This window comes from Dendroctonus ponderosae, unplaced genomic scaffold (assembly GCF_020466585.1).
Source record: "Dendroctonus ponderosae isolate FM_Combo_2020 unplaced genomic scaffold, Dpon_F_20191213v2 Dpon_F_20191213_9, whole genome shotgun sequence".
Classification (NCBI taxonomy): Eukaryota; Metazoa; Arthropoda; class Insecta; order Coleoptera; family Curculionidae; genus Dendroctonus; species Dendroctonus ponderosae.
In genome coordinates this window covers 9,222,873-9,249,724 of record NW_026019116.1, presented here as the reverse complement: position 1 = coordinate 9,249,724, position 26,852 = coordinate 9,222,873, and the positions used below count along the sequence as shown (strand labels likewise).

The 26,852-nt window shown below is 35.1% G+C and overlaps 5 protein-coding genes across 14 annotated transcripts; 2 read left to right on the top strand and 3 right to left on the bottom strand.

Annotated features, from left to right (window-relative positions):
• Positions 1-945: 945 nt before the first annotated feature.
• Positions 946-12,248, bottom strand: LOC109542240 (TGF-beta receptor type-1). Of its 6 annotated transcripts, none has more exons than XM_019911378.2 (10): positions 11,841-12,248; positions 10,980-11,106; positions 9,923-10,086; positions 5,229-5,471; positions 4,933-5,163; positions 4,701-4,868; positions 4,465-4,637; positions 4,204-4,385; positions 3,949-4,143; positions 946-3,893 (listed from the first exon to the last, which is right to left on the bottom strand). In XM_019911378.2, the coding sequence occupies exons 1-9, from the start codon at positions 11,902-11,904 to the stop codon at positions 3,960-3,962; spliced, it is 1,536 nt and encodes a 511-aa protein (XP_019766937.1). In that variant the 5' UTR covers positions 11,905-12,248; the 3' UTR covers positions 946-3,893; positions 3,949-3,959. The 6 variants fall into 6 exon arrangements, with proteins under 6 accessions (XP_019766937.1, XP_019766938.1, XP_019766936.1 ...); XM_019911379.2 differs by lacking the exon at positions 9,923-10,086 and adding an exon at positions 7,634-7,788 and having other exon boundaries at positions 11,841-12,246; XM_019911377.2 differs by lacking the exon at positions 9,923-10,086 and adding an exon at positions 6,381-6,562 and having other exon boundaries at positions 11,841-12,240.
• A 301-nt stretch (positions 12,249-12,549) lies between these two features.
• Positions 12,550-14,556, top strand: LOC109542242 (polyadenylate-binding protein-interacting protein 1). Its single transcript, XM_019911383.2, has 7 exons — positions 12,550-12,624; positions 12,693-13,014; positions 13,078-13,314; positions 13,372-13,644; positions 13,700-13,872; positions 13,999-14,127; positions 14,208-14,556. Exons 2-7 carry the CDS (start codon positions 12,712-12,714, stop codon positions 14,305-14,307), a joined length of 1,215 nt encoding a protein of 404 aa, XP_019766942.1. The 5' UTR covers positions 12,550-12,624; positions 12,693-12,711; the 3' UTR covers positions 14,308-14,556.
• Positions 14,557-14,865: 309 nt separating this feature from the next.
• LOC109542239 (leukocyte receptor cluster member 8 homolog) lies at positions 14,866-18,992 on the bottom strand. The gene is made up of 8 exons (XM_019911376.2): positions 18,766-18,992; positions 17,706-18,506; positions 17,286-17,644; positions 16,979-17,218; positions 16,644-16,908; positions 16,384-16,582; positions 16,085-16,292; positions 14,866-15,518 (listed from the first exon to the last, which is right to left on the bottom strand). The coding sequence occupies exons 2-8, from the start codon at positions 18,483-18,485 to the stop codon at positions 15,356-15,358; spliced, it is 2,214 nt and encodes a 737-aa protein (XP_019766935.1). The 5' UTR covers positions 18,486-18,506; positions 18,766-18,992; the 3' UTR covers positions 14,866-15,355.
• Positions 18,993-19,463: 471 nt separating this feature from the next.
• On the top strand, positions 19,464-22,918 carry LOC109542252 (muscle M-line assembly protein unc-89). Its single transcript, XM_019911398.2, has 5 exons — positions 19,464-19,812; positions 20,242-20,436; positions 20,555-20,743; positions 20,815-21,100; positions 21,258-22,918. The coding sequence occupies exons 1-5, from the start codon at positions 19,633-19,635 to the stop codon at positions 21,317-21,319; spliced, it is 912 nt and encodes a 303-aa protein (XP_019766957.2). The 5' UTR covers positions 19,464-19,632; the 3' UTR covers positions 21,320-22,918.
• LOC109542249 (nuclear transcription factor Y subunit alpha) lies at positions 22,912-26,669 on the bottom strand. 5 transcript variants are annotated; one of them, XM_019911396.2, is made up of 8 exons: positions 25,900-26,669; positions 24,920-25,123; positions 24,718-24,859; positions 24,510-24,658; positions 24,250-24,420; positions 24,099-24,190; positions 23,887-24,046; positions 22,912-23,759 (listed from the first exon to the last, which is right to left on the bottom strand). In XM_019911396.2, exons 2-8 carry the CDS (start codon positions 25,109-25,111, stop codon positions 23,691-23,693), a joined length of 975 nt encoding a protein of 324 aa, XP_019766955.1. In that variant the 5' UTR covers positions 25,112-25,123; positions 25,900-26,669; the 3' UTR covers positions 22,912-23,690. The 5 variants fall into 5 exon arrangements, with proteins under 5 accessions (XP_019766955.1, XP_019766951.1, XP_019766953.1 ...); XM_019911392.2 differs by having other exon boundaries at positions 24,492-24,658; positions 25,900-26,668; XM_019911394.1 differs by lacking the exon at positions 25,900-26,669 and adding an exon at positions 25,183-25,893 and having other exon boundaries at positions 24,492-24,658.
• Between the last annotated feature and the right edge of the window lie 183 nt (positions 26,670-26,852).

Genomic DNA, 26,852 nt, shown 5'->3' with positions numbered 1-26,852 from the left:
CTTAACAACCCAAGTTTTTGAGACACGTTTTAATGATTCTCATAATAATAACATAAATCTAATTCTTGTTGAACTGGTTACTCAATTACTTTTTCTAAATTSATTTCAGATGTATTCTCTCGATCGACCACCTGACGAACTGCCATTACACATTGTCTACCGATTGGGAGTGTTAATATATGTTTGTATAGTAGTTGATGTTTACTTGTTCTAAGTATAAACGAACGCCCCTACACACATAAACCTGATATATACAAGACATGTACCATGGCAACGAGTGAATATAAACACATCAAGTTTGAAATTAGTTACAAGTTAGTGTTTTTTTCTTTTTTTGGGATTGTAGGTTTTTTTCTGTATTTCTTGGGTTAGCTTGCGTTAGTTTGTTACAATATTTAAACCAAATATAATATCTTTGCCAACATTCAAATATATTAATTTCATAAGCATATTTTCATACAACACTTTTTCATGTCTATTACGATTAATATCAGTTGAAAATTCTTTTCCACAAGTCACACACAAAGCCGGCATTTAAAATTTGTAGTCTAGTAATAAAAGTAGTTTTTTCATGGTCAAACCTGCCAACCACATATTTTGCAACTAAGCTGAAGAAAGATTCGTATCGTCTTAAAATCAAGAATGCGTTGCGTGATAGAAAATAAGAAGAGGAAACCCATGTTTTCTGAAATAACCGAAGTAAACTCTGTGTCCCTAAAGTTTGTGAATCACCCTGTAATGTAAGATGTCTTTTGCTGTTGTGTTTGTTTAACGCTGAATACAAATATGGAATCAAACTAGGGACTTTCCATTTAAAAAAGCCGAGATATCGTCGTGCACATATAACTCAAACTCATTTTGCTTTTGGTTTAGTTAGGTCCGTCACCAAAAAAGTTTGAGAACCGCTGCAATAAAGGATAGGTGGTTAACAGGCTAACATATATAGAGGTTGGAAGTATTAATATATTTGCAAGAATGTTTACATTTTATATAATAAGTCATATTAATCTAAGTTTCTAAGCTTTCAACTGAAACAACTGTACATAAAAATAAACAAAAACAATAACTCTTATATATTTACCCTTAATTGGATCTGCTCTCAAAGATTGCATTTCGAACAACCATTGCAATTAAATTGCAAATAAATTACTTAACATGTTTAATGCTCATATAATATATCAAGATCTGTTCATATCATGTGATAGTAATTGAAATGTTGTGAAGCATTACAAAAAAAATATTGAAAAGTGAAAATGCAAGGAACAGTTTATATATTACATGACATAGTTTTAGCAACAAGAATAATAATAATAATAATAATAAAAGCTTTCAAAAAACATAAATTAGTAAAAAACACCCAACGTCTCAGCTAAAGTCCATATTGATTATATGGATATCGAGCCCGGCTCTACTTCTATACTTCGTATTCTTAATTTTTACAACTCTACTTACAAGAATAGAAATTTCCACCATGCAAACATTTAATTACCAATAGTAAATTGAATTGAACAAAAGTAGAAATTCTAACTCCTGCCTAGCCTATAGGTCTATTAAATCTATTGCGTTTGTGTGTACATCTAGGTTGTCCTGAGGAAATTTGTATTACTTCATATTTCTATTCTTTGTTGCAACTTCATTTTTCGCCAGTCAAGCAAGAACTTGATTTTGTTTGTATTTTCTAACTATTGTCAATCGAACGGAATTAATCAAATGATAATGCATTGTATGTTGAAACCCCGAAAAACAAAACCATGTTCTTTGGTCGGCACTTGGGCAAAAATTATGTTTTTTCTTTATATAACTCTTGACATTGAATTTGTACCATTTTGAGAACAGCGCTATTGTTAATCAATCAAAAATAGGTTCTTATACCTTCAATGACGGCCATCTACAAAGCATTTTTTTACTAGATTTTCCACTAGGTATTTACAGCAAAAAAGGGCAAGTAGAGAACAATAAAATTCAACGACACAATGACATTTCTTGTTTCGTCGTTATTTAAATTACAATTAGGCCAAAATTTCATATATTTTTCTTTAAATTATGTTCAATCATGTGTTTTGCGTGCACTCAAATCTACTCTCCGAGGAACACTAGGCATTTTCGAAAAAACTTAAAACCGTTTTGTTGAATCAGTCTTGTTCATATACATACATGTAGTAAATATATTTTCAAACTGGTTAAAATATCTTATTATTATTATTATTACTATTATTTTATTATTATGGTTTTCCCAGTAAGATCTCAACAACTATTTTAGTAAAATTTTTTAGCAAACCGCCACTTGTTAAATTGCACTTTATTTTGTCGATTTGGGTTGACTACGCCGATGCAGTAGAATAGATGTGAAGAATATAAATTACACACGATCCTATAAAGTAATAGCTTACATCCATTCAACGTTTGACTGGTCTCTGGAGCAATTTCCTAATTTTGTCCTAAATCCTATCCGAACATCTATCTATAAGCACCAGATTGTTTTGCTAATCAGCCTTTTTTGGAACCAGAGAACAGCAAACTAGTGACCCCAATAAAGTATGAAAAAGCCCTGGTAGAAACATATTTAGTATGCTTGATTACTGTCAACATTACGCTCATTTCTCTTTAGGAACTTACAAGTAACATTCACACATTCATGACTAAAATTGGTACATTGTACAATACATGAATATTTCAACTTTTAGCATACTGAGAAATTTAGCACAATGTACATGATAAAAAAACTGGATAATATGATTTAATTAATGACTAGGGGTGAATTGAAAAAACACTTTGTTTTTTCAATTTTACCGTATCGATAAAATTTAGAATATGTGCGATACAAATACAACATAACAAAATCCAATGTACAATAGGTAAAGAATTTAAGACTAAAACTATGGCAGAAGTTTATTAGAATATGTACCAAATCCCCTGCTTAAATGCAAAACTTTCTTATACAACTGATATAAAACATATCGGAAAAAAGTTTTACACTATGTAATGAAACCAGGTAAAATTGACACTATTTATTGCAAGARTTTGGCAAGCGGAAACAGAATAATCGAAACCCAATTTCCCGGATTGTAGCAGATCAGTATCACTAGAAATTTACCGGTTATTCATATAGAGTTTTTGGCACACAATATATCGCAACGTTTAGTTTGATAGGAAACTGAACCGTTTTTTCCGCCAGGAAACTAGGTTTTCCGAACACTGTTTAAGTGAATTTGAGATGAGGTCTGTTCCGTAAAAAATTGGGGGACCAAACAACCAACATGACTATCGACTTTACCTTCCGGTTTTGTGATAGAACGCGATTGTGACTAAGCACGAAGAACTAACCTCAATAAAGAGAAGCTAGAAACTATAAAACAAAATAGGTAATTTATAAAGTCTATGGAAAATATGTCTAACAATTATTATCAACTGTAAATCATAATATTTGGTACAAGTCTACAGTACGGAATGAATTGGATTTGTAAATGAATCGATTTCTTTCAACGGGCAGTGGAATATTTCTTGTCTCAAACGTTCAGAAAAATTTAATAATACTTTTCGAAAAGATGATTGACGACAAATATTATCTATTATTTGATGCGTGGAATGCATTAATGTGAACAAGTTAAAACCTCTGAACAGCTTATGTATTTCTAATAAATACTTGTATAAATAACTTTCAGATTAATACATTCCTGGCAGCCAAGTAAAGCGCTCTTGTTTGAATTGATTTCAAAAAAACACCTATGTAATACTCCTAAAAATCACTGAGAAAAAAGGACTAACGTTTAATAATATTACGTACCTACTAAATAGTTTACAGTATTTATAACGGAAGATTTAAAATTAATAATTTCATCATTTCACACAATCGAAACATGCATAACACCTGAAACGTCCCTGATAATAAAGATCTGTAAAAAAAACTTCATCAGGTCAAAGGTAACAAAGAATTATCAGCTGACTTACCAAGTAACTGTCTACATTTGAAGTTCATCAGCAGTCTTAAAATTAGACAGAGTCTTTTTTATCCGGAGAGCAGTGAGTCGTGCAGTGGCGTTATGATACCAACACTCCTTCATCAGCTTGGACATGACATGGAGTGCTGGGCAAGATTGCCATCGATTTTGAATATTTGGTCGCTGCCTATCGAAACAAACCACCCTGCAAATACAAATCTTAATGGATTATCTGAAGAGCGATACTGGGTAGAAAAACAACTACCGTCGCATCTCTTCTATAGTCGGATCTGGAGGTACTGCATCGTAGAAAGGTAACTGGTAATCGTCAAAGATGCCACCTACGTTGCATCTCCGAGCAATTTCCCAGAAAATCAGTCCCAAGGCGTAGACATCAGCTCGCTTAAAGGAATCGAACTGATCAATGTTCATTGTCTCATCCAACACCTAAACAAGACATTAACAGATGTAGATGTTTGTTGTGTATTAGTTCGTTCGTTAACTCGATCGTTAATCGATCGCATACCTCTGGGGCCATGTACCGCTTAGTGCCCACTCTGTTATTCAAAGGTATGTCAACCGTATCGTTCGTAACATCGTGCCTCACTGCCAATCCAAGATCGCCTATTGCACACGTGACATTGGATTTCACTAAGATGTTTTTTGACTTCAAGTCTCGATGAGCGATAGCAGGTTTTCCTAAATAGCGATCAACATTGGTTCTATAACAGCTTTTATTTCTGACTGAACTGAAACAATTACCTTGGGTTCCCATAATATCCATATGAAGATGGGCCAAACCAGTTGCAATCGAAAGAGCCATGCGAATCATGTTCTTTGAATCCAATGTGTTTCTTCCCAAAAAGTCGAACAGAGACCCATGCTCATGATAGTCTGTGATCAGCCACAACTGTGTCCATGTGCCGTTATCTGTAGTGGAACACAATTATGTTAAAGCCGAAGAAAAGAAGGAGGGTCCCGAAGTTCGACTTACCTTTGTTGTCAGCAGCAATGAATCCTAAAATGTTTTCATGCCTCAGCATGACCGTTTGGTAAATTTCAGCTTCACGAAACCATGAGCGCTCCTCACGCGAGCTGAAAATCTTTACAGCTACATTTTCACCTCTCCATCGGCCTCTCCATACCTCGCCGAAACGTCCCTGTCCTATAATGTCAATAAGTTGGATTTGTCTGGCTATCGAACGCTGTACAAGAAGAGGTAAACCTGAAAATTTAAATTACCATGTAGCACTAACTGAATTTATGTCAATGCTAATCGATAAACCTTACCAGAACCACTTCCACTAGTGGTCATTTCAATCATGTATTTCAGACTGACACCTTTGCTCAAGATTGGATGATCAGGATCTTCAATACTGTCATCTCCATGGCGCAGGTGATGATGAAGGCCTCGTTTCTTGTGATTAGCAGTTTTCAAGTAATAGTAAATGATAACTATCAAGCAGACAATCAATGTGGGTACCATGATGCACATGGCAATCTCGAGGGAGGTCAAATATGACCCTTCGGATGCTACATAAAAAAAGTTTATCAAAAACATTGCATCATCAAATGAGCATCTAATGACCAACACAAAGATATATCGATCAATTGAATCTGTTATCTGGGCATGCAAAAAACAAATAACCGTAAAGACCAAAAACAGCAAGCTAGAGAAAGCTTTCAAGCATGCGATGAAGCGAAACCAAGCTGATTAAAGCCTCCCTCTACATCTCGATGGAGCACCACATTGTCCATTCACTTTTACAAAAAAAACGTATTAAGTACGTAAGTACATTACAAACGAGGTTGTAACATAATGCGGTTGAAACACTGCATCCTATGTTAGGTATATGAAATCATCCAAATTAAAAAGTCATCTTTTGAACACAGCCTACAGTCAGGCTAGCCCAGTTCAAAGCGTAGCATGTCCTGAAAAAAGTACTGCTGTCCATGTCCGGGACACATTTGATCTATTTTGTATCAGGAGAAAAGTATGTAAAGAATTAACTAAATCCAGTAGGGTACTGGATTTGACATTATCTGAAATGGGTATGATATCATCATCAAGAAAGGCATTTTAAAAACAAAAACAAGTTTTAATCTTCAGATTGTTTAAATAGCTGAAGTGAAGTAATAGTTTTTCCCAATCGCCTCGCTTTATAATAGAATATGAATACCTATCATGCTTATTTCGTAAGAGACCAAAACGATCATTACCCATCGACAAACAAATGATCCAACATAAACACGTTAACAATTCACCCAAATGGCAAAATGAAACAAGTATTCTGGCTAAAAGGACTGTCGCTGGTGCCAAATTTTTCAAGAAATATAATACATAGTATTATGCATTGTCCAGGACAGGCCCTTTTCACTGAAAGTCCGAATAAATGAGTCCATTGAAAGCGCACCAAATGATGCCGACCCCTTTTCCCTAACCTTGTGGATCTCTAGTCGGTCTAGGAAAAGAAATTTGTTCATCGTTACAAAAGTCGTCATTCCGACAACAAGCTGTTATCGAAAATAAGACATCGCCAATATTTTCTTTTGTTTCGTTACAATATTCTTCATGTCTGCTACTTAGATCAATCAGTTCTGGAAACGCTTCTGGACGGAAACATCTATAAAAAAATAAGAACCTCGTAATTGTGTGATTAACCAGACATCTTCCTTTATGCGTTAATAATATAAATCAAAAATTGGCAAATAAAAAGAATGCTTAAAAAAGTTGATAATGCTTCTTAAGAAATTGCAGTAGTTTCCTATGCGATCCTGAAATAATTATGTACATAATTTTCATCGTTATTAGTAAGTAATTTACAACCCCGTTAATCTTACATAATACCGCGCTATCTTAGCGAATAAAATTAACCATAAACTTTAAACATTTCAAATATACATACTACATACTATTTACAACTACCACCATGTATAAAACTACTAAAATATAAGTGCAGCAAAGTATTTTACAGCAAAGTTAACAGGCTACTGCTTTAGTAATAAGCTTGAAAAGAAAATGTTATTATTAGCTAGTACATAAGTAGGGAGGAAGTAGACGACTAGTTGCATATATGTACCATTCGAACCCTTGCAGTAGTTTTAATTTTAAAAATTGTCACTGATTCTAGATATTTTTTCACTACTCTTGTAAAAAGCAAGTAAGTACATATGTATTATACATAGAATGAGACCAAATATTTTAGGGCGTCTGGGCATCTGAGCATTACAAATTATATATTGAATATATTGTATTCAACTTATAGCAATAAATCTGACGACAAATGAACATTTCCGAAATTATGCACAATCTACATAAAATATGCCCACTTATCCAAAGGACATGATCTATTCGTAGGAATAACGTAGGCGAACTCTCGTTTTTTCGTGCGATTCATTAGCTGTTTATAGACGGGGTTTCCGGATGGATCAACAATACTATTTCCTTTTAATTTACTCTATTTCGCATTTTAAAAAATTAAGCAAAATAGGTTAAAATGTTGTAACCAGAAACTTTTAAGAAATTTAAATGTAATATAAACACGAACATTATGTTGTTTTGGTGCCCTGTCTGGCGATAAATAAGTTGCTTTGTATGAAGAAAAAAATAGTCTAAATTTCTGAATACCGAGTAGGCACAAAATAAAATACTAGAACAACACCAGTACGTGGACTAATGACGGTCCCAAAATTACCTGCTGGTGAAATCAAGAGGACCGGCCTTAAATTCATGTTGCAAAAGTCCTCATTTTTGCAGCACTCCAACACGAAAGTGCTGTTGAGTTGGTTCTGCGGGGTGTGGCATAGAAGTGGGTTGATGGAAGGCAGTCCGAGGTCCTTGGCCAGGCATCTGGAATTGGCACACGGGGATTGTTTTGGGGATTCGAATGTTGGGGATAATTTAAAAAAAAAACGGCAAATCTTTATATCGCTTATACAACTTTTTTTTGGACCGCCAATGGCAAAACATAAATTTCTTGACGGGAACTAGAATTCGTTCTTAATTATCAATCTAATTCGAACAATAACTTTTTTATAAGTTTAGACAATACTCATTCAGTGTTGTGCTCTACTAAAAAAAATTATTATAAGATAAACTTGGACACTCGCAATTTGAAATTAAGGTGAATTTATTGACATTTTATTATGGAATAAGAGGGATGGTCATCTGTTCTATCATATTCTTTTATTGTCCTCATTTTCCTTTATTATATATAGTATGTATATGTATAATAACGGAGGTGGGTTGATAAAGTGAAAAATTGACACAAAGTACAATGTTATTTTGTGCTAGTAGGTACACAACGGACCAACCTTTTCACAAATAATAACGGAATCCTGGCAGCAGTCAAGTGAAGAAGAGGTAAGAACAACAACCTTTCTAAAACCGTACTTGGTTCTCTTCCAACTGGATGTTTTCTGTTCGAACATGTTCTAACCCTTTGTGAAAATCCCATAGCAGAATATTTAACGATTTTCTAAATAACTATGTTTTATTGTTTATTTTGCTGCCCATACATATATTGGCCGCGTCAAAAAAGGCATTTTGATGTGTTTTACATGATTCTCAGGTCGATTTAAATATAACAGTTGTGTAAGGCAGTATAATTGTATAATGCGTGTTTTATTTAACGGTAAAAAATGAATGCAACATTTTGGTAGCCAGTCAACTAAAGGAAAATGGAAGGAAAAGGATTGTCTACTAAAAAGATTGTCGTATTATATCCTAAATTAGCTGTAAGTATTAACAAAATCATCATTCAAAAGGACGTTCACAACATAAAAGTTCAACAAACAGTACATTTTGAAATACAAAAGGTCTAAAAATACATGACGTAACTTACGTCTCGAAAAACAAAAATAACGGTGTTTGCCGGATTCGAAAATAAAAGGTCAACGCTTCGTTAAACAATATGTTAAGTAAGAACTATAATACCGAGACTATTGTAAATATGTTGAATTGATTTCGTGGTTCTCCATGAGTTCTAGTTGGATAACCATTAACCTATGTAGGTACTTATGTACCTACATGTATATAGGTTGGGTTTGATGTTGATGCCATAAATTTATATAAATCGCTTTTCTTTTTCTCAAATTACTTTTCACTCGCCCAGTATAACAAATGCTCCGTTGTGCATTGTTCACTGCAACACACAACACACCCAATGAAAAAGATTGCTACGAATAATTGCAATCAACAAGATGATTTAAGCCTAATAAGCCTCATCAAATGCTTGCCTTTTTTCTATCTCATACAGTCAGTCGTACGTCACGTTATGATAAGTAATTTACGTATGTTATCTATTGGCAAACTTCATTTACTAAACCCATCGCAATGTTATTGTTGACTGCAACAAGTGCTTCAAAAATTGACGAAAAATTGACCATCAATTTCAGTAATCTGCATTGGTATTCAAACCAGGGGGCTTCAATTGTTCAATATCTGTATTAATCGGTAATATGCCCCAGAATCGATAACCAGTTAATGCTATGTTTACCATCAAAGAATCGCCATGTATATTTGAGTTGCACTCGTAATATGCAGTAAATTTCAAGCAAATGTGCTTTTTAATACATAATCATGGGTTGACACGTCATACCTAAACAATTAGGTCAAATGTGTATACGAAGATGTTAAATACTTAATTCGAATTAAGAAAATTAGCTGACATGTTACAATACTACATTTTCTCTACAATAGGTAGGAATGCCTTTAAAGAAACTCGATTCACTTCACTAACAGTCGTAAAATAGAAAAAGTATATAAAAACACAAAATTCACTCTGAACAGCAAGGCAAATGAAACAAAATAAAGTGTTTAAAGTTCGCTGATTTATTATAACTTTACAACTAAATGATAACCAAAACACCTTATTTTGTGAGTCATCTAGGTTAGTATTTAGTTAGTTAAAAAAAAACGTAATAGGATATTTAACGAGTACAACTCAAATAGGGAACAAGGGGTCAAACACTCATCTTGTTACCTTTACCGTCTTCAAAAGAGTTGTCCCCTAAAGCTCCCCGAAGAGTAGTGTTGTCTACATTACATAAATCAGCATTTGAACAACAGAACATGTCCTTGGACCTACATGTCACCGGAATTACGGACTCTGGTGGGAAAAAATCTGCTTTATGCAGACATCTTCTTCTTCGAAAAAAAATAACAATACTGTTTTACTACAAAATGAGCCACGGTCGTTTCCAGTTTCAGGTGAAAAATATAATGGATTTATTCTTTCACATTAAATAAGTCCTCAATATTAAAAACCAAAGTTTACTTCGATAGGACGTTCCAAAAACAAAATTCGAATTTCAAATCCGACTGATGGTCAAATTAAAGCATCCTTTCGAGTGGCGAAATAGAAAGCGAGTAAAGTAAATTTGCCACAATTATAGCATTAATATACCTGTTAATATGTATGTATAGGACCATTGAAAATTTGAAGGAAATTTGAAGGAATATTTAAGGTGACTGGCATACCAATTCAATATAGAGGAACTAGTGGTGTATAAAACCAGGATAAGATGTTTACAACTATTACTTATCAAGTAGTACTTAGGTATATTAGTTGTGGACCTAATAAGGTGGGTTCTTTCATACTTTTTTATAACCACTGTTTAGGAAGTGTACCTATTTGTGTTACTTTTATTGTTTATAGCCTGCCATTCTTTAAATGGAGGCTTGTTTTCAAGATAAGATAATTTAATATAACACCATATAAACGTAACGTCATGTATTTGTCCTAGGAGGTTGATAGGTAGACGATAGCTAATAATAATAATATTATCACATCAATAATTGTAGCCCTATTGATTGAAAAACATGATAAAAGAACACATTTTTTTCTGAGTACCCTGTTTACTTACAAATACCGATATACCTACATGTGCCATTTAAATATTGTAACGTTTATTGTCAAGATAAGGAAACATGGAATACTATTGATAAATTACTGAACACGTAAATACGGGTTTGAAATTGCAAAGGTATATCTCTTCAGAAATAGTATGTAAGTTAATAATTTGGAATTGAAAACTTACCGATAATTGTAAATAAGTTCCTCTGAGTTTTTCTTTTTCTGCACTGACGTAAAGCAAAATCCGTCGGTCTCGCACGTATAGTTCGTGGTTTTGCACATATCACATTTACATTTCAACGGCCACACTTCTATGGAAAAAAATATGTTGCAGTTGAAAATAGCCGATTAAGTGGAATATCGCATGAAATTTATGGACTACAAAATGTTTGGTCAGTCTCGTCTAGAAATCAGTAACTTTTGCTTTGGAAAGGGTAATTTAAATTTGAATTTTGACCGGTGGTTTTTGTGCATTTCAAAGCGTTCACATAAATCACAAGGTTAATATAAAAGTGTTGATTCATTCATCGTACCTGTCTAATTTTTCCCCATTTACAAAATACAGAATGATAAACAAGCAACAATGCAAATAGATTTAGAATACAAAGTGTTAGTGAGAGAAGATCTGACAATAGGTACCTATCTAAAGAAACGTGTTTAAATTGATGATTTTCATGCCTATCCCTAAATATATGAAAGCATTATTTAAAATTGAACAATGTCGTATTATTACCCATTTGTGCACTAATAACTGATAACAAACCTAGTTGTTGTGATCACTGATTAACTGTAATTAACCACTTGGATAGCCTTCACCTAAACACTTCGTTCATTAAGAAACCTTGATATGAGGCCAATAAAACAGGTAAAAATGTAGGTATTATGCCATTTTATACAGACGTATAGACACAAAAAGGAAAAGACATAGATACATGTTTCCCTTTAATGCACTCAAGCAAGCAATTGTTCTACGAAAAAACGACCTGTACTTTTCACAGTTGTTTAATTGATGAAGTGAAAATATAATTCCCACATCTTAACTCACCATGGAACTGTAAGCAAATGAAAAAGAACAGCACATTGCAAATAGTCCAATAACTTCGGAGCATGTTGAAACTCTCCAGTATTTTCAATAAATCCCGCAGTTATCACCGGGTTTCAGCACTCGCATGCGAAAGATTTTCTGTTTTCGAAACTGCAAACAAACATTTTCCCATGTCACAGAATCCGACGTACTTTGACGCGTTTTAGACGAGTTATTCAACGTAAATCACTGAGGAACGGGACTCTTGATTATTCAAAATTCCACTTTTCAGAGAATAAACTCACATTTTGGTAAACGATACACATTACTGTTAATAATAAAAATCATTAAGAAACTTTCTGAATTGGCCATTGAGAAACGTCAATCATAAAATGACGACGAAACATTTTTACATCAGAGGGCGCTCATGTTTCTAATAATCGTCAAATAGCGCTTAATTTAAATGTTCCCTAAAAAGCGCACTTTAATTGTATATTTTTTTATATGGAAGCAAGTTCAATGAAATTAGTGTTTAGAGCAATTTTTCAGATCAATACAACACAATAAGCAATGTATAGAAACACATGGGCTTTTCTTTTCCAATAGAGGATCAGGTCAAAAAACTAAATTGTTTTTGTTTTAGTTTCAGTACCGTTATAGGTACGTAAATGTTATTGTGAAGATGTGGGACTTTATTGCACTATATAAAGCCATAACAGCGCATCCTTTTGTACATAACGCATTCTAACCATACTTTTTATGTTTTGTTTTTCTCCTCTGTCCTAGATTATGCGCATTCTTGTTGGTTAGTCCGTTTGTCCATTTTCATGCTTGTGTTCGTGGAAGGGTTCGTTAAGTTTAGAGGTGTTTTAGCTTAAAATAGGGCTCAAAAATGGAGCAGCGCAACCCGACAGGTTTTTGGTTCAAATCCGATTTTACACAAAGTCCTTTAAGGGAACCACGTCTGAAGAGTTCAGATCAGAGTTCAAGACCTGCTCAGCAAGCAGGCCCTACTGAAGAGCCCCCTGTTGTTAAACAAACAATTTTACGAGCAGATGCTCCAGAATTTGTGCCCACGAGAACATTTGAACAACAGCAGATACGGGGCCTCTTTGTGGACAATCCGCAAGGAGCACCCAGGCACAGTGTGCAAAACAGGCTAAACAAAGCAAAGAATGTAAACCAAAATACCCAGGTAAGCATCGTTTCAGTAACTAAACAGTTCCGTTGTGTCGGTCTATTTTACACTTATTTGCAGTATTCTAGTCCTGGAAGTAGCTCTTACGCCACTCCACAAGCTGAACAACCAGCCAATCCTAGTAATGAAAGCCACACAAACATCACAGATTTAGTGAGGTTGCGCCAGATAATATCCTCTCTTATAAATTATCCAGGCCAATTTGATGATCTTTTAATTGTATTCATGGAAACAATTTATCCATATTTCCTTGACTCAGATGCATTAGCGCAAATAGCACATCTTCTGGTCGGCGAGGTTGTAGAAGACTGGACCAATTTGGCTCAAACAACTGATAATATACATTTATTACAGGCTGTCAATTCTCCAAATTTTCGATACAATGGTGTTCGCCTGTGTTGGTATGCAGAAAAACAATGTCCAGAATTTGGTGCAAAACTCTATGACATATGCGAAAAAGAACTTGAAACTGATCACAATCAACAGAATGTGATGCTCTTCATTGCGGAACTCTATATCCAATTGTCTCACTTCAGCCACTTTGGATACCTGTTGATTTATGCATTAAATAAACTGTTGGGTGTTGGTGGAAATGATAACATTAAATGTGTATGTCAAGCATTAAAGGTATGACATAAAAATAAATTTTGTTGTTTAATAATTGCTTACCTTTAATTTACAGTTAACTGGTTATGCATTAGAACAAAATCAATCACAATCTCTAAATGAACTATTTTTGCAATTAAAAACATCTTCAAGCTCATTGTCTGGCTCTGCATTGACCATACTTAATTCTGTGATCAACTTAAGACAGTCCAATTGGGGCCGAAGTGCACCGGAGAGTAACAGCTCTGAGTAAGTGTGAAATAGATGCGAATACGAATTTGATGAATAAGCTGCGGTTTATGTAACGATTTTCCTTATTCCTTCATTTGTACGGTAGAGTATAAGTACATAAGAATTCGAAATATTGAATTGCAGAGCATCTGACTATGACCATGATTACGAAGAAATAGTAACTGGAATATTGTATGAAGCGGAGGGTCAAACATTAACCAATGAAGAACAGGAATTTCTGGCGGCTCACGCCACTCAAGATGAATACCTTAGGTAAATTTAATTGTTCATGCCTTTTCCCGTTGACATTACATAATGAATATAATCCTATTGAATAACGGTACTTTTTTTAGTGACAGTGACGATCCAGATGCATTATGTGATCCTGAACCAGAAATGGACGACGAGATTCAAGCAGCATTTGAAGAATTCGTAAAACTGAACAAGCACTAAGCGTCCTATTGTTGGAGAGATACTACGTTTATCCTTGAATTCAACCCTTTTGCTGATACTTATTTACAAAAAGAGAAGATACACGCTCTACAGCCAATTAAAATAGCCGCAAATCTAACTATATAATACTATATTTCGTGTCATTTATGTGAGTGTGTCCATCTAATTGTTCTGTTTTTTGGTATAAGTTAAATGTAAACCATAGTGTTTACGTGTAATGTATGACTGTATTAAAAACCGTGCAAATGATTTTTATAATTATGATTTCATTAYTCGTTTAGAACACCTAATTTATATAGGTTAAATTAAAATTACGGCTTGGTTCTGAGWTTTACACCAATAATCGAAAAATTCAAAATATTTTAGAATTGAATGTATTTTGTGGTTACTGTAATTACATATAAAATATATTGCAGAAAGTTTCCATAACGGTTTGTTTTGATTTTCACCGAGTTGTACAAGGTTATTCCAGTTGAGATGATTTTATCCTGTGAAKACGTWAAAATTTAAACGACATAAGGKAAAAGGGAAATTGGCTTCGAAAGTAGTMAGCATGCATTTCAAAAAATCTAAATTTATTAATAAATATCATGTTGCTACATCTGAACTATGTTGTTTTATCTTAAGAGGCAAATGTGCCTCTGAAAGTATTCAACAATGTGATCCCCGCAAGCTGCTACAATAATACCTCTGCTTTCTGAGAAGATCTTGAATCGAATTTTCCTTCGGCTCGACTTTGATGGGTTCTATCGGAAACTTTGAATGAAAACTTATTCGTTCCAACGAAAAATACTACTGAAATCCCAAAATAGAAAGGTTGTGGAAAATCTTAAATAGATCACTAGCCTTGAGACATTTGTGGTCTTTGGAAAACCAAACTGGTCGAAGAAGTACGTTGTCGCCGACACAATGGAAACAGAACAATTGAAACCCACGTCTATCAAAAAAAGCTACGGAAATTGATCACGAATCGCCGCTCACTAATCACTGACTGTCTATTGGCAGTGGCACTTGAACTCAATCATCACGAAAAGGTGTGAAATTTGACTTAAATATTGGAGAGAGATCCCATGCTATTTTTGCAGTCGACAGCTTTCCTGCTAGCATCCACAAACACCAAGGAAAAGGGCTCTAGAAACTCTAGACAGTCTTCCTCACTTTTGAAAGCCAACTCTTTTGTAAGGAAGTCGGTGGTGATTGTCTGACGATAGCTAAACATAAAAACATTACTTTAGTACAAGTCATATTACAACGCAATTAAGGAAATGTTTTGTGCTGAAAATATGGCGCAGTCAACATTAATTCATTGTTGAATTGTTATTGAATTAAAGCTGACTGCTTAAAAAAAGATTTCGAATGCGTAACACGCTTATAAATTGTATTATTTGTTAACTTATGACTTGATAAATTGCAGTACCTGCAAAAAGAGCTGAAAGAGAAAACATTATTAAGTAATACATACAACACATCGGGATTAGGACGTAACATAATGGAAAATAATTCACTATATGTATATGCTCGCTTAGAGTTAGTGAGTTTGCTGAGATTTAACCTTAGTTAAATGGACGACGCTAACGGGCGCGGCTGCGGCTAACGCAGTACTACATGAAAAAAACTAATAGCGGACAAGACATAAATTGTAAATAGTACCAGGAATAGCAAGTGTTCTGGCAAATATGAACTGTAACAGTAAATTTGCTGATTCTGAGAATTTGTTTCATGCCGTCATATCCGAACGAACGGCCCAACAATTCAAAATGAGAAAAATAATACGTACCTTTTTATAATACATTTAAGGTATTCTTTTCGTTCTCTCTGTATAAACCACTCCACCAAGTAGCCAGCCATGAGAGGTGCGACGAGATACAAGGAGAAAAGCTTGTGAAAATTACCACTACCCCACGCCGATCGTAATTTTAACGCGAATGATATAACCGAGTCGGCTTTTTCCTCCTTTCTTAAAGCTTTCATAATTGTCATTATATCTGAAATCAACAAACCAATTTAAAAACAATCACCCTACTAAATAAATTTGAAATGTGAACTAGAAATTAACGTTGAAACAACTACACTTACCCAAGGTATTTTTGGTGAAGATATAATACAGAATTCGATAAGCGGTGAATTCGTTTTGATTTTTACCTCCCACCTCTGAATATAAAGATTTTAATTGAGTTTGACATTGATTATATTCCTCGTGATCCCCCTTTTCTAATGCTATCCGCGCGTGTGTTTCATAAACTTCAACCGTAAAGTTGTTTCGTATACCTTGGACCTGAAAGTTACCGTTTGAAGACATTCTCAAAAAAAAACTATCGGCACCAATTAGAACTTACCGTCAAATCCTGTCGAATACTCTTTAGTTGATCACAGGCGTAGAAATAGTCCTGCTTCTGCAACCACTTTTCCTTGACGTTGTTTAGCGAGAGTCGCAGAACTTCGACGGGGCGCACATCACACGCTTCGGGTGCCTTTGTTAGACGCAAAAACGACTTTTCTATGTCTCTACAGGACCCTTTAATGTGCATATTAGCCCAGTCGAATTCGGAATCTTTGTTGTCCGACAAAGGACTAACCTCGATGGTAAACCGTATTGCCGATCTGGAATTAAATTATTTTTTTTAATTCAATAAACGGCCAATCAATGCGAATAGCTAAGAATAACACATACTTGGAAGCTACATTGTTAAATCGTGCAGCTCTTTGTTGTAAAAGTTCGGAATTTTCTTCCAGGTCCTGCCCAAATGTTTGGTAAAATGCTGCTTTCTTCTCCTTTGCTTTTTGCTTTTTAGACACTTTGCCCCCCTGCTTTACGCTCTTTTGAGGTCCCAGTCGATCAGCTATCTTACCTTTTTTCTGCTGAGGTTTGATTTTCGGCTTAAGGTCCTCTTCACTAGAGCAAGTTGAAGAACTAAAATGTAGACAAAACCTATTCAAATAATAGCTCTCCATTAAACTGAAACCAATTCGTCGCATACCTAGATCGTTTGGATTTTCTGGGGCTTCTGCTTCGACTTCTACATTTCTTTGGCGTTCTTGATCGCGACCTTGACCTAGACGCAGTTTCATTTCCTTTGCCCCTAAACAAATTTCTGCCTCCTAAGCGCGCCCCCAGAGCCGCAGAAAGACCTTTTTTACTGCTTTGTTGAAATTGTGCCAAAATGCCCGTCTTAATATTGGCATGTCCAGTAAATTTTGAACTTTGATTAATCTGAGTCGACTGCTGCTGTACTTGTGATTCTGAGTGTATGTTGGGTAAGGGTTCTCTAGACCAGTCTTTATTTAGCTGGCCCGATTGGTACGCTTGCGTTATTTTTCCTTTGAGAATAATTTCCACCTAAAAGTTGCACAATAATACTGAAAATTTTTGGGAGAATTAATCTAATCGAATTAATTACCTGATTCTTGTCGATTGTAGTTTTACATTTGGCGTAGCAGTTATGAACATAATCCTTCAAACTTTGAGGCCAGTCTTCCGCCGGGTTGCCCGAAGAACCATTAATAACGGGACTTTGTATTTCCTGTTGGTTTTTGTCATCGATGAGAATCATGCAGGATTTGAAATTATTATCATTTGCAGTACAAGTTTTATCAGAAGGAGGCAGAGGGGGCAAAACCTCCGGCGGAGGCTCAGGTTTTGGAATATTGTTGAGATCATCTGGTGGTGGCAGTGGTGGTGGGGGGGTGTTGAACTGATGAGGTGTGAACATGGTACTGAAACCCTGATTTTGCATTTGATTATTTCTGTTCTTCTTGCGCTTCTTTTTGGCAGCACCACTGTTAGGGGAGTTCATAGCATTCTGATTCGGTAATCGCTTGCTATTAATTTGAAACCTAATGGGTTTATTGCCATAGGCCACTCGGGGCATGAATTGATTGCCCATGGCTCCCGGAGGCAAGGGCGGCTGAATTTTATCATTGAAATAAGAAGATCCCCATCCGTAACAGTTGCCATAAGTGGAAAAATTAAATGCACCATTCATGTAATAGGGCCACGCATTTTGATTCCACGTATTGGCTTGGGCAGAGTTGGTCGAAGTACTAGTATTAATATTAACACTACTTTGAGGCGGCTCTGGAGCACTTGGAGGCAAAGGAGGATTTTCGTCGGGGGGTAAGGGTGGTGGCGATATACCTGGTGGTGGCGGAATGAAAGCTACGTCTGTACCGTCAGCCATATCTACCAAAGACCGAAATACCTGAAAAAATCACATAATTTTTAATATTCCTAAAAACGGTGGGTGTTCCGTCCGTGTAAATACACTTACTTATTGGGTTTGCAATATTTACAGGGAACAGTTTCTTAGTGTATTATACAGATGTAAAATATTGAAACATTGTGGTTTTGAAAAGCCTCGGTTATTTAATTTAACACCAAATTTTTAAGCGACTGTAATCGGTAATGTAATGTAATCGTTAATAATCCAATGCGGAATTCGCCATGTTGACTTGACTTACCTAAAATGTAAAGATTGCACCGCAAAAATTCTGTGCTATCTGTAAATAAAATAATCAGTAAATTGTAACAAAGTCTGCTCAAAACACTAATCAGGCCCGATCCGAAAAAAACTATAAGAATAACTATTATTCACGCCCGACTATTCAAGAAAGACCGAATTACCAGATGAACACGCATCGCATCTATGTTAAAAATGGTTATAAATCGACTTGTCATTGGTAAATTACATCTATCTGACAAACGACATGAAATCCGCTGTTGCCAATGCAAATCAAGTGTTGCCGGTTTGTTTCTCTAGGAAACATCTCAAGAAAAGAGAGAGAGTCCAAGAATGCTGATTTATATAGTCTTGCTAGATTTACTATTTGTAAAGAACGATAATGATCAATCAATCACCCACAGTTCCTCCGTTACATTGGTCTAAATGTAGTCGCTGGCAGATTTTTATTTTTTTTTTGTATGCTCGGGGCTGGAGGAATAAAAATCTTCGCGAAGACACCCAGTGTTCCGAACCCTGGGTAGTGATGGATTCTTACCAACTAAAAAACCCCCTTTTTTGGTACTACGAGTTTTCGGGAGTTATCCTTTAAAACTTGTAGTCCTCTCCAAGAATTTGTCAGCTCCGGCATCCGTATGCCATAGCATCGCATTCTCTCCATGCTAGCTGCTTGCAGAAATTTTATATATTACTATTAACACCGGCAACATTGCTGCCACGGTTTTAGTGAATAACGAATGTGCACGACAGTGCTATCGGCCGCGTCACCTAAATTTGGACAAAAATACAGCACTCGCCTCGACAGCATTTTTGTGAAACAGAGTCGTGGCAGTTTTTGTGTTTCTTAATCAAATTTCGAACTGAAACAATGGAAATTATCACAGAGATCGAAAATCAATTAATGCTGATAGTACCTATTGGATTGGCCATACTGAGCTGCATTTTAGTGTATATTTATTCCATAGGACCCACTCAGCAACCAAAATTTAAGCATAGTGCTGGAGATGATCGAAAAACACCACAAAAAAAGAAAAAACTCAAAGAAAAGGTAAATGTTTGCCCATTGCTACTATTAATGAGACCATTTGCCAATGGCTTTAGTTTAGAAAAGAACATTGTTTCAATTGTAATTGCTTCTAAGTGTATGTTCGTTCCATATGTTCAAATCAAAGGAGATTATTAACCATTGTTCTACTCATTGAATGTCAAATCTTAATAGTAATACCTTATAAAACTACTGATTTTTGTAAATGGCCCATTGCATACATATGTGTATATTTCTAGAACCAATTATTATTACTATATACCAAATCATACGTTGTCAATTTCAAGTTGTAACATGATTAGATCTGTTGTCACGACAGCTTATACAAATTATCTTCAAGCGACCAATTCTGAGCTCCAAGGCAGCTGATAAGCAGACCAATTACTAGTTTATTCAGATAAAGGTGTCTAATTAGCATCATTATCTCAACAGAAACCAACAGCCAATGGAAATGTTTTCACTGGCATAACAAAACCTGAAAAGTCTCCTGTGAAAGAGACCAAAAAGGTACCAGAGCCCGTGAAGAAAGAAAAGAAGTTAGATGGTGCTTTTAAAGACACAAAGAAACCAGAAGGAATTAAGAAGGCATCTGAGGCGCAAGAGATTAAGAAAAAGACCAATAAAAAAGTGCGTACTGACGTGGGAACCGAGAAGTTTTTCAAATAAAAAGCATTTTTATTTTTGTTTCTCAAGCACTGCAGTTCATAATAGTGCATTTTCTAATTGGTAATTATTGTTTATGCAGGTTCTTGCAGAAAAGCCAGCGGACTTTGATGATGGCAAATGGGAAACGGTACCCTCTAAAGCTGACAAGAAAAAGAAAGTGGAACAACCTCAATCGAAGAAAGAGAAAAAAGTTAAACATCAACTCGAGAGTCAAGTTAAAGCTGAGGAATCGACCAAGGAAGAAGTTCTACCTGTTGTAATTGAAAAGGTAATTTTTCTACTAAATGTAGTGTAAATTGAAGCGCGCTGCTAATATTTTTTACTTTATTGCCTAAATAGATCGAACCTGATGTTCAAGTCGAGCCTGAGCCGCCTTCCTCCGTACCGAAACTACTTGTCGAGGAGGTCCAAGCACATGTTGAAGAAGTTGCCCCTATTGTTGAACAAAAGAAGGACAAAAAGACGAAGAAAGCTAGAGTAGATAAAGTTGAAAAAGGTGCTGATGCAGTTGTAACTATACCTTCAGACAACGAAGCTGAAATAATTCAACCTAAAAGGACTGAAGTCTCTTCTAAACTGGACGTTAAGGCTGGACCTTCGGGTCCCGTCTCTGATGAATTGGGCGGTAAGTGATAAAAACCGCAAAGTGTGGTTTCGAAGTATCTTTTTGTATCTGTTTTTAAGGACGTGCTAATTAGTAAATGTAATTTTATTATACATACTATTTGTATAAGAACTTTGCCATATAAATTAGTTCTTGATTTAATATGGTACCTTTACAGACACATGGACTGAAGCAAAACCTGTGAAGAAAAGCAAGAAAAAAGCGCGTAGAGACAACTAAAACGCAATTATACAGTTGCTGGGCGGCAGTATACTGCTATACACCTGCCCTATCTAATGAAAGAGGGCAAAATATTGTGATTACAAACCTAACCTCTAAGTGACCCGTTTGAGACCATGAAGTAAAATCTTTCAGGTGGAGCCAAGGCTGATAGATAGCTAAGATATTTTTCTGTCAATGTCTTGTTGAGAAAGTCGAATTCATAGTTATTGGTAATCAGTACATCAGTACATTAATATTATTGGAAAATATATTATTTAATATTTTTTTTAACAAATTATCAAATATGTAACAAAAATTTTCCTTCCATTAGTTACGGATTTTTATTTAGGCATAACGCTCACCCCATTTTTATGACCTCAAGCGACAAAATATTTTCTTTTTTCTTTCTTTTGCATGATTGGAATTATATTCGTTTTAAAGGTTGGCGATAAAAGTAAGGAAATCGGTCTGAATGTCGATTTATTTTTGTATTCATGAGTGTAATATACCGTGTATTTTAACTTTGTAAATACTGATGTAAGTTTACATTCCAATAAAACGGTTCTAATGAATTGAACGTTAGTCACGTCAAATAAATTAGAAATTTCGAAAAATTGATATACTTTTGCCATTTTAATGAATGTATAACTTGTATGGACAATTTTCAATATACATATAGAATAGTACTCTTAGAGGCGCAACTGTTCTATACAAGATATGCAACAATTGAAACCTATTCTTCTCGTTCATTTAACTTCAGAAAAATTGATACGGTTATTGGAAATGTTCTTTCTTATTATATATTGACAAATTACATGCTATAGTATTCAGGTATAGTCTTCCAAGCCTTGCATTTCGTGCTCTCTTTTAATCAAACGTCGAAAATCAGTGCTTGAAAAAATGCTTTTTTTATATATATAAGTAGGAAAACACATTAAATCGCAATATCTGAATTAGTCGAATGTGCTTATCGACATACTACAGAATTATGTTATTATTTACTCAATATCCAGGTGATTAGTGTTATACGAAATGGTTTGAAGAACTCAAACGTTATAGTAGGGCTTAAATCAATTTTGTTTTTGTTGTGTATTTTGTTTTGTTTGCATTTTAAGTTTTCTTATAGTTTATTCATTTTAGTACGTTGCAGTAGAGTATAAACATTAGATTGTTTAAGTTGTGAAAATGCCAGTTTACCAGCTAAAAGGCAGCATGTTTCGTTGATTAGAATGAATAAAAATGTTCGTTTTTATGAAATACTAAATAATTAGCGATTTTAATGTTTCTTAGGCTATGCTGTATAAAATGTGTTTGTTTCAAATTTAAGAATGTCACCACCATTAGTCATCAACTTAATAGTGGTATTCAATTTACCTGGTATCTATAAAAAAAACTGTGTACTTCATCATGTACATAATAGTTTTTGCATATGGCATTCCCTGGTACAAGGACTCTTTATGTTTAGGCGATAACTACTACGTGTACATAAATCATCAGAAACTCGGTTCTATTATTCACATTTGGAATACTTCGTAATACACTAAGTGCATATGTATTTTTGGACAAAGGATTGTTATCTTTTGGGGACCATTTTGAAATAAAATAGGAAAAATGGAATATGTATTTCATTTGCTTCAGTCATTTTTAAATACACAACTTATAATTACCACTACTTACACAATTTACAAAATCTTAGATCGAAATTAGTGAAATATACAGAGTGCTTACTATAGAACAAAATCTTTATACACAGATCAACTAAATAACTATGTTTAATAATACAAAATATCTATCACAATACGATGCTCAACCTCGATAATATACTAGCAAAAATCCATCTGACAATAAAAGAATGCAACTTCCAACAAATTGAACCGTTTTAGTTGAGGCGCAAGCTAGCTGCGAAACTTGTCGAATGTAGAATTGGGTTTAGAATGTTAGAAATGTTTTGTATTGTTAAAATTGTGACAATTGTTAGAGCATTCAGGCCGGATTGCGAAACCAACACAGTTCCTCAATATTTTTTACCCATTCATACAACTAAATTAAACCTTGGTAAATCCGAACAGAACGTCATTTTCCTGATAATTCAAAAAATAGAAGCAGCAGACCCTTTACATATAAATACCGAGTGCAATTTTCTGAATATGGTTTTTTATTATCTGAGCAATTTATTGGTTCAGGTGTATAGTTTGCATTTGCAGTTAGTCGAAATTTTATTCCGTCCACAGATAATTAAACGTTTCGTAAAACCAAAAACTCACCACAATCTGCAAAAGGACATCATCCTGGAATTTCCTGTATGAAGTTCATATCCACGTGATAGCACTGAAGGAATTAATTAGTTCAGTCAGCACATTGCACTGTCATTTTGTTTTGTCAAGGAACATTAGAATGTAATTTCTTTCTTCGTTTCTATGTTCAACGGATCAGATTTTATCAGATCCGGCGGTAAACTCTGAAACGAAAATACAAATTATTTCAAACGAAAAGTAATGCGTGATGTTGCAAAATCCTAAAAAATAAGTTTAGACAAGAGTGAGATGCCTCACGAGCCAACTCAAGATGGACAACCGAATGCTGACCTCAATAATTAAAGGGGTGTTCATCTGAATGTTTGCATATGAAACATTAATTTGCTGTAATTCTTGTTGCTGCTGCTGAACTTGAATTTGTTGAGTGATTTGAACTTGTGCGTGCTGTTGATTTACTTGAGACTGTTGTCTTGCGCGCTCCATTTCTTCACTACAAATTGATTAATATTGATTTAATTAAAATTAAATTTTCAAAAGTTTACCGTCTTTTCTTCACTGAACCCGAGTGAAATCTACCTCCTTCCCCTCTGATTCTATTCATGGCATGTCGATGTCGTGATTCATGAAGGTATTTCTACACAAATCGAAAATAGATAATATACAGAAAAACATTTCGTCGTTTTCCATACTTACTGGTCTTTCTTTGGGAATTTTTCCTTCAGCTTCCAATTTGGCCCTCGCCTGTCTTCTTTTCAGAATTCTTTTATACTGTTTGGCGTTTACATACAAAGGTTCTTCTTCGAGAAACTCCTGTCCTGGTATTTGTACTCTTTGGAATTGAGTTCCGCTGGTAGTAGGTACCATCTGGAAATAAAAAATAATCATTCATCAGTGGACAGGTTCATTCATCAGTGGAAAACTTGAAAAGGACGTACGTCGGGTTGACTTCTCACCATGACTAAATTTCCGTTAGCCATAGCTAGTCCGTTAGGAGCTTGTTGTACTATGGTGGATGTATTGGGTGAAGTCGCTTGGGCAACATTTTGTGTGGTAGCCTGCTGAGCTCCTCCAATCTGAACCAGGTTACCATTGATATTTAAAACTGGAAAAATACACAAGCTAGGTTGACGCTTCTCAACCGTGAACCCTTAGACCTCTCACCAGTTGGCGCCTGCTGTAAATTGCTTCCATCTATTAATCCTCCTGGCTGATACAAGAAAGTTTGTCCGTCAATTGTTTGCACTATCTGCTGTGTTGGTTGTACCAGGACTTGGCCTTGCTGCAAACTACTTACAGGAACTACCTGGACACAAGATTTCCTGTAAGTTCATAGAACGATCCGATTGCTTGCTAGTGTTCCCACCTGTATCTGTTGTAGCCCCTGTGAATTAGTGGGAGAAGCTAACTGGAGCTGTCCTCCAGTGGGAACTGTATGTACCACGATTTGCTGACCATTAGCTCCTTGAATAACTTGCCCGGTATTCATTTGCATAACTTGAACTTGTGGAGACACTCCCATGACTACCTGTCCGTCGGCAGTAGTAAGCTGCTCCATATTTTTTTACGACTGAAACCACATTGCAATACATCAGTACAGACTCAACAGACAATGAAAGTTGCGACTACCTCTACCTACCTATACAGACAGTTCAATTTATTAATTGATGGACGCACATAATAGCTATTTAGTTCGACAAATAAGCTTTTTATTCAAACGCAGCAGATTATAATAATGAATAAATAATCAGTGAATCAATCGAGATGATAATAGTGTTGTAGTTGGAATTCGACACTTGCAGTTTGGGTAATTTTGATAAATTTTCTATGAAAATATTGGCAGCAAATAATTTGTTGAAGTCTTCGCCAATGACTAGGGAGCCTTTGTATAAAAATAATGATAACCGAACTCACCTGACTAAAGAACTTCAATTGTATGATAAATAAATATATAAGGTATAAATACCGATAATATATTATTTGATGAAATTCTAATTTAACAACAAAGCATGGTTTGTTTAGGTTATAGTTTTGTCGAGAAACACCCAAACATTAATCCATAAGGGCTCCAAAGAGTAATTGAATTGAAATGGAAACGATATAATAAAATGCGCTTAGCATTTAAAACAATGGTAGTTAAAGGTACTCATTATTCGCCCAAATTGTAAACATGGAGGATCGAAAGAAATCCTTTGTTGGCCATGTTAATAAGCAACACCACGTCACGTTCATTCTGCTGTTCTGAGTTCCAAGCTGGTCTGTCAGAATAATCACAAAATACGCCGAGAACATTCAAAGCACACTTCAAATCCCCCAAAGAACCATTGTGATAATTTGTGAACTTACATTGGATAATTTACCATGCACTTTCCCAATGATTGGTCGAGAAATTCAGACAAATCGGAGACCAATGGCCGAGACGCACTACAATCCGTATGAAATACCGATTGGCCGATGATGGCGACAGCTACCACTCCCTGTCGAGCACGCCACGGTCGATGCCCCGTCGACTTATCGATGATGCCCAACGAATCAACGCGGGAAACTTGAGCCAATCGGCTTTTAAACTATTCAAATTTAAAAATTCACCATTTGATTCATAACAATCCAATATATTTCTGACAGTTGTCTGATATCCGTCTCTTGTCCAAAGTATACATTGACTTAAGCGGTGGGTCTGATAATTTTAAGAAATTTCCCACGTCGATGTGGTCTATAGCTTGATGCTTTGCGGAAGTTTCTCACAAGCGTCCGACTAGGTATACGGCACTTCTTGTCAATTCTATCGATTGCGGCGATTCGAACCTAGCAGTTTGTTATGATTTAAGACGATTTAAGGTTAAGGTTTTTTCCCCGTATTTTGTTGTAACCGTAAACTCTTTGGATTTTATTAATATAGTGTTGGACTTTGACTGTGTTAACTTAATTAATATTGATAAAATTATTGGACTTATAAAGTTTGATTTAGAAGAACTTAACGATGTGTTTTTTAACGTCACTCTATATATTATGTACACCAAATGGGGCGTTTTAATAATAAAAATGTATTATTGAGCAAATAGATAGTTGGCTTAAGTTATTTTCCTATGTGCAGTCTGCAAATTTAATTAAAACAAATTATCAACGATTTTTTAATTTTAAAGTAACAGAAAAAATAAAATTACTATTGTAAGAGTCAAGAAATATTAAGCAAAATCATGGTCTTCTGTTTCCATTTACTTTTTGTTTAAGATGTCACACTAACCGCCGTATGCACCGCCAAGCTACCTAATCGCGATCAACTAAACGCGTTTAAAAGT

Excerpts from the sequence above, each read along its gene's own strand:
- LOC109542240 (XM_019911377.2), bottom strand. The coding sequence starts at position 11,904 with ATGCTCCGAAGTTATTGGACTATTTGCAATGTGCTGTTCTTTTTCATT. Across the intron at positions 11,107-11,840 it reads CATTTGCTTACAGTTCCATG|AAGTGTGGCCGTTGAAATGT; the intron begins GTGAGTTAAGAT and ends TTTTTTCCATAG. Across the intron at positions 4,386-4,464 it reads AGCGGTACATGGCCCCAGAG|GTGTTGGATGAGACAATGAA; the intron begins GTATGCGATCGA and ends TGTCTTGTTTAG.
- LOC109542242 (XM_019911383.2), top strand. The coding sequence starts at position 12,712 with ATGGAGCAGCGCAACCCGACAGGTTTTTGGTTCAAATCCGATTTTACA. Across the intron at positions 13,015-13,077 it reads ATGTAAACCAAAATACCCAG|TATTCTAGTCCTGGAAGTAG; the intron begins GTAAGCATCGTT and ends ACTTATTTGCAG. Across the intron at positions 13,315-13,371 it reads CACATCTTCTGGTCGGCGAG|GCTGTCAATTCTCCAAATTT; the intron begins GTTGTAGAAGAC and ends CATTTATTACAG.
- LOC109542239 (XM_019911376.2), bottom strand. The coding sequence starts at position 18,485 with ATGGCTGACGGTACAGACGTAGCTTTCATTCCGCCACCACCAGGTATA. Across the intron at positions 16,909-16,978 it reads TTTAACAATGTAGCTTCCAA|ATCGGCAATACGGTTTACCA; the intron begins GTATGTGTTATT and ends ATTTAATTCCAG. Across the intron at positions 16,583-16,643 it reads GTATTCGACAGGATTTGACG|GTCCAAGGTATACGAAACAA; the intron begins GTAAGTTCTAAT and ends GGTAACTTTCAG.
- LOC109542252 (XM_019911398.2), top strand. The coding sequence starts at position 19,633 with ATGGAAATTATCACAGAGATCGAAAATCAATTAATGCTGATAGTACCT. Across the intron at positions 19,813-20,241 it reads AGAAAAAACTCAAAGAAAAG|AAACCAACAGCCAATGGAAA; the intron begins GTAAATGTTTGC and ends TTATCTCAACAG. Across the intron at positions 20,744-20,814 it reads TACCTGTTGTAATTGAAAAG|ATCGAACCTGATGTTCAAGT; the intron begins GTAATTTTTCTA and ends TTGCCTAAATAG.
- LOC109542249 (XM_019911392.2), bottom strand. The coding sequence starts at position 25,111 with ATGGAGCAGCTTACTACTGCCGACGGACAGGTAGTCATGGGAGTGTCT. Across the intron at positions 24,860-24,919 it reads AGGGGCTACAACAGATACAG|GTAGTTCCTGTAAGTAGTTT; the intron begins GTGGGAACACTA and ends TCTTGTGTCCAG. Across the intron at positions 24,191-24,249 it reads AAATTCCCAAAGAAAGACCA|AAATACCTTCATGAATCACG; the intron begins GTAAGTATGGAA and ends CGATTTGTGTAG.